The sequence below is a fragment of the Brassica napus genome, chromosome C1, assembly GCF_020379485.1.
Source record: "Brassica napus cultivar Da-Ae chromosome C1, Da-Ae, whole genome shotgun sequence".
Taxonomy (NCBI): domain Eukaryota; kingdom Viridiplantae; phylum Streptophyta; class Magnoliopsida; order Brassicales; family Brassicaceae; genus Brassica; species Brassica napus.
In genome coordinates this window covers 24,894,317-24,900,064 of record NC_063444.1, presented here as the reverse complement: position 1 = coordinate 24,900,064, position 5,748 = coordinate 24,894,317, and the positions used below count along the sequence as shown (strand labels likewise).

The 5,748-nt window shown below is 39.1% G+C and overlaps 1 protein-coding gene across 1 annotated transcript; it reads left to right on the top strand.

Moving 5' to 3' along the window:
• Positions 1-4,278: 4,278 nt before the first annotated feature.
• Positions 4,279-4,867, top strand: LOC106373510. The gene is made up of 2 exons (XM_013813673.1): positions 4,279-4,758; positions 4,820-4,867. Exons 1-2 carry the CDS (start codon positions 4,279-4,281, stop codon positions 4,865-4,867), a joined length of 528 nt encoding a protein of 175 aa, XP_013669127.1.
• Positions 4,868-5,748: the final 881 nt, after the last annotated feature.

Here is a 5,748-nt window from a genome sequence, read left to right as displayed (position 1 = left end):
AGGATTCAGGTTTTAAGTTATAGACATTATACGCACCTTGCCAACGATTTTGTAACATTCAACCATCTTTGTAATAACCTTTTTCTTGCTGCAAGAAAATTCGTATATGTGAATATTTTGTCTTTTTGTTCACATGGTGAACAAGTTTATATTACACTAAAAGAGTAATCTATTGTGATATACCTTAAACACAAGCAGAATTATCATGTATCTCAAAAGCAGCAAAACAGTTTTGTGAGCAATCCAAAGCTTTTAAGCAAAGTTCATCTTCATCTCCTATCATCCACTCAGCCTTCCATCTTCATCTCCTATCATCCACTCAGCCTCCTTCAAGTGATCCACAGAGAGTCTATCCAGAACTTTATCATGTTCCATAAGAAGTTCGACAAAAGAATATCCTTATTATTTTCTGATTCCAAGTTTCTATTCCTCTTTTCATCGTGTCTCGTTCTTATGAATCTATCGTTTCGTCTCTATAAATCGAGTCTATTTGAAGTTTTGTGTGTTCTTATTACTTTATTCTTTATTCAAACCAGTTATAAATTTAGATTATTCAACCATTTCTTGATGTGCAAGTTGTAAGGTTGGTATATTTGGATTCACAGACAGACAACGAGTTTGGTAGTGGGATATAGAAACAGACTTATGTATTCCAGAGTTTGTGTGTGTGGAGGTGCGGACAACTTAGTCTACATGTTGCAATGTAGCCGTGAGGTCTATAAAAGAATAATGGATAGTGTGTGACTCATCCCATATATGAAACCTCCGTTGGGAAAGCCTAATTAAAGGTTGAATGAGCAGTTATCTCACACTTAAAATTATTGTATTAAATGTATTAAGTGTCGTGCTTGTTATATGTATTAAGTGTCGTGTTTGTTATATGTAAGGATTAGATTATCTGGTCGAATTGTTATGTCTGAGTCCATAAATTTGCGCATTTATACTACAAAATCCTCACTGAGTACCTCTATGCCGCTCATCCATTTGTCTTCCCTTTTTGGGTGAGCTAGATGAGAGATTGGATTTGTAGATGGATTTGTGCTATTTGCAATCATCTTAGTTCTCCTTTCGGTTTTATTTTACATTTGTTCTTCGTAGTTTTATTCGACTTTTCAACTTGTTTTATATTGGTTATTCAGACCCTGGAAGCTTTGTTTTAGATTGCAACATTCATAATAAGCGATTTCCTCGATCGCTTTGTGATCTAGGCTCCAGCGTAAATCTTATGCCACACACTGTCGCGATTTCTTTTGGGTTAACAGAATTTCAACCTACCAGGATTACTTTGGTTCTAGCTGATTGGTCCATTAAAATACCCGAAGGAATTATTGAAGATGTACCTATTATGATAAACAGGTGTCACATACCTACAGACTTTTTGGTGTTGAAATATAGGCATGAACCAAAAGACCCCCTTATCTTGGGAAGACCATTCGTAGCCACAGCCGGCGCAATAATCAACGTCAAGGAAGGCCGCATCTGTTTGAACGTCAGAAACCTTCTTATGACTTTCGACATGGAGAAGATGATCAAACGTCCTTTAATCGACAACCAAATATTTTTCGTTGATCACGTTGCTGGGCTAGCAGAAAAATCTTTCTCTGGTATAAGCTCATATGACCCCTTAGAAAAATCCCTTACCGCCTCCGTAGATGATATTCTCAGCACTGAGAACAAAGTTATTGAATACGCTCGGTTATTGGACGCATGTGGCGAGATCATGAGTATCGATGCAGAAGAAAATGATAGCACGAAAATAAACGTCAATATATTTACAACACACTGTCGATCGGCAGCCGCTAGCGTTGGATAGTTGGAGTTCAGAGAAAGTTCCGAAAGGCTAACTGAAACAACTACCAGCTCGGCTTAAATATGCTTTCCTTCAGGAAAAATCATATCCCGTTATAGTAAACGCTAACCTTAGTAATGCGGAACTTGCGTTGTTATTAAACAAACTTCGCAAGTACATGAAAGCTATTCAATATTCTTTGGATAATATTCCCGGTATATCACCTGATATGTGCATGCACTGCATCCATTTAGACGATAGTTCAAAGTCATGAATTGAACATCAAAGAAGGTTAAACCCAAACCTTAAAGAAGTTGTGAAGAAGGAAATCATCAAACTCTTGGATGCTGGAATCATCTACCCTATCTCGCATAGTAATTGGGTGAGCCATGTGCATGTTGTACCAAAGAAAGGAGGTTCACTGTGATCAAGAATGATAAAAACGAACTTATTCCTACGAGAACCGTTACCGGATATCGGATGTGAATTGACTACAAGAAGTTGAATGCAGCCACTAGGAAAGATCATTTTACATTATCGTTCATAGATCAAAAGTTGGAAACACTGGCGAATCACCAGAGTACTATTTCTTTCTCGGCGGATATTCTGAATTTTTCCAGATCCCCATAGATCCCGATGACCAGGAAAAGACGACTTTTACATGTCCTTATGGAACCTTTGCCTACCGGAGAATGCCACTCGGCCTATGTAATGCTCCTGCAACTTTTCAAAGATGCATGATGTCGATCTTCACGGATATGATCAAAGATTTCATGGAAGTCTTTATGGACGACTTTTCAGTTCACGGATCAAATTTTAAAAATTTCCTAGACAACTTGTGTAAGGTTTTGGCTAGATGTGAAGAAAGGAACCTCGTTGCCACTTCATGGTTAACGATGGAATCGCCCTTGGGCACAAAATATCTGCCGCCTGAATAGATGTAGATCGTGCCAAAATAGAAGTTATGACCGGTTTACCTGCACCCACTACTGTAAAAGACGTGAGAAGTTTCCTAAGACATGCAGGATTCTACAGGAGATTAATCAAAGATTTTAGCAAGATCGCTAGACCTCTCACAGCATTTCTATGCAAAGAGGTCAAATTAGACTTCACACCAGAATGTTTGAAAGCTTTCGAAGAAATTAAAACCGCCTTGATAACCGCTCCCATCGTGCAAGCTCCGGACTGGAGTCTCCCATTTGAGATAATGTGCGACGCGAGTGACTTCGTAGTCGGAGCTGTTTTAGGTCAAAGGAAAGATAAAAAGCTAAATGTTGTTTATTACGCGAGCCGCACGCTGATGACGCACAGAGAAACTATGCAACAACGGAAAACGAATTACTCGCCATTTTTTCGCATTTGAAAAGTTTCGCCAATACTTGGTTGGTTCAAAAGTTGTCGTCCACACGGATCACACTGCATTAAAATATTTAACGTAGAAGAAAGATGCAAAGCCAAGACTTCTGCGCTGGATCTTGTTAGTCCAAGAATTCATTATAGAAATAAAAGATAAAAGAGGAGTGTACAACGGAGTGGCAGATCATCTTTCCCGAATAAGAGTCGAGGACGACGTTCCAATTGACGACTTCCTACCAACGGAAAATGTATATCAAATGGACTCTTCATTCATCGGGAATATATGTATTACATCTGAAACAATGTCGACCGATACAAGAGATGGAATATCGACCGCCATCATGTACGAAACTCCGAACGATACCTCTCATGTATCATCGATGGACACTAACGGACATCGGCATGAAGACTCATTACCCAATAAGACTTTTATCACCTGGAAGTGAGTGTTGCTTGCAAAAGACTCACGATATCTAAACCAACTCCTACCGGAGATAACAAGCCGATTCTAGAGGTGCACGCAATAAAAGGAAATATCACAGATAAACCCTGGTATGCTGATATAGTAAATTATCTTGCTGCTGACGTAGAACCAGAAACTTGCAAAGGGTATTCAAAGAAGAAATTTCTGCGAGAAGTCCGCAGATACTACTGGGATGAACCATATTTATAAAAACATTGTTCAGATGGAATCTATAGACGTTGTGTTGCAGAAATCGAAGTCCCGGATATCTTATTCCATTGCCATGGCTCTGACTAAGCCGGACACTTCGCCACCTTTAAGACAGTATCAAAAATTCTGCAAGCAGGTTTTTGGTGGCCAAAAATGTTTCGCGACACTCATGCACACATAGCTAAATGTGAAAGATGCCAACGAAGAGCAAAAATCAACAAACGACACAAAATGAAACAAAACTTTATCATTGAAGTAGAATTTTTCGATTGCTGGGGGATCGATTTCATGGGTCCTTTTCCATCTTCATGTGGAAATAAATACATTCTAGTTGTTGTTGATTATGTATCCAAATGGGTTGAAGCAGTAGCTTCCCCAACAAATGATGCATCAGTTGTTATCAAACTTTTCAAGAGTATCATATTCCCGCGATTTGGTGTCCCTCGAGTAGTGATAAGCGATGGTGGTTCCCATTTCATCGATAGAACATTTGAAAATCTTCTCAAAAGCATGGAGTTCACCACCGTGTTTCACTCCTTATCACCCTCAAACGAGCGGCCAAGTAGAGGTCTCTAACCGCCAAATAAAAGAAATCGTTGAAAAGATTGTAGGAACCACGAGAAAAGACTGGTCGAAAAAGTTAGATAACGCTCTGTGGGCTTACAAAACAGCTTTCAAAACCCCTTTGGGAACAACACCATTCCATTTACTCTACGGAAAAGTTTGTCATTTACCAGTTGAGTTAGAGCACAAATCAGTTTGGGCAGTAAAACAAATAAATTTCGATATCAAGCCAGCTGCCGAAAGAATACTGATTCAACTTAACGAGTTAGATGAAATTAGACACCTTGCGTATGGAAATTCAAAATTATACAAGGAAAAGGCGAAAGCCTATCATGACAAGAAAATCATCTCCCGACATTTCGAACCTAACGACCAGGTACTCCTGTACAACTCCCGTCTGACACTTTTTCCTGGAAAACTTTGTTCCTGATGGACAGGTCCATACACGGTCAAAGAAGTACGACCTAACAGAGCCATCACCCTAGAAAGCAACGAAGGAAATGAATTCACAGTAAATGGACAGAGAGTAAAACACTATTGGACGGAAGCAACTATCCCGGACAGTCAAATTCTACGATTGGACTCCCCAATCGCCGATTAGCTCTATTTGAAAGTCAAGCTTACGACTTGAAATAAGCGTTGAGTGGGAGGCAACCCACTAATTCATATAGGATATTCTATTTAGTTTTTAGCTTTCTCTCCTTTCAAAAAAAAAATAATAATATAACAATCATATAATAATAAAATATATAAGTTAAACAATCAAGATTTCTCTCCGTTGATCGACATTCACACCTTGTCATCGATCAACGGTCTGTGTTGAGACACGGGTATATTAAAATCGACACCTCTTCGACTTCTCCCCTTGCAAAAAACACCCCGAAACAGACACCCTTTGATTCCTCTCTCGTTTTTTGTACTGTTTTTGGCTATTCTTGAGCCCAATCCACTCGATTTTCATCTCTCTATCTGTTTAGTTCACTCATTCAACCGATCTACAAGGTATGACTTTGAAATCTCTTAATTTTAAGGTTTTCTAGGGTTGATACTTGAGATGAACTAGAAAACGAAATTGTTGTTCAATTTAACGACATTAGGACTGCTAGAACTATGAGAAACGAGTATTGTGCTGATTTGTGTACCTATGACAAAACATGAACTCGAATTGCGATGTTGAGATATTTGCAGGTTTCGGACTGAGCCGTCGCTCGACAAAACGATACCACCGTCGATCGACGTTTCATTCACTCTATCGATCGATGTCGACAGTCGTGTGTCGATCGACATCGATCTGCATTTCATCAGTGTTCTTGCCAACTTCTGACTCTTATCTTGTGATTTTTGTTTGCAGATGATAGACAGAGAG

What these genes read in the sequence shown, in the direction of transcription:
- LOC106373510 (XM_013813673.1), top strand. Translation starts at nt 4,279, where the DNA reads ATGGTGGTTCCCATTTCATCGATAGAACATTTGAAAATCTTCTCAAAA. An exon ending in ATTTCGAACCTAACGACCAG is followed by an intron (nt 4,759 to 4,819) that starts GTACTCCTGTAC and finishes CCTGATGGACAG; the next exon opens with GTCCATACACGGTCAAAGAA.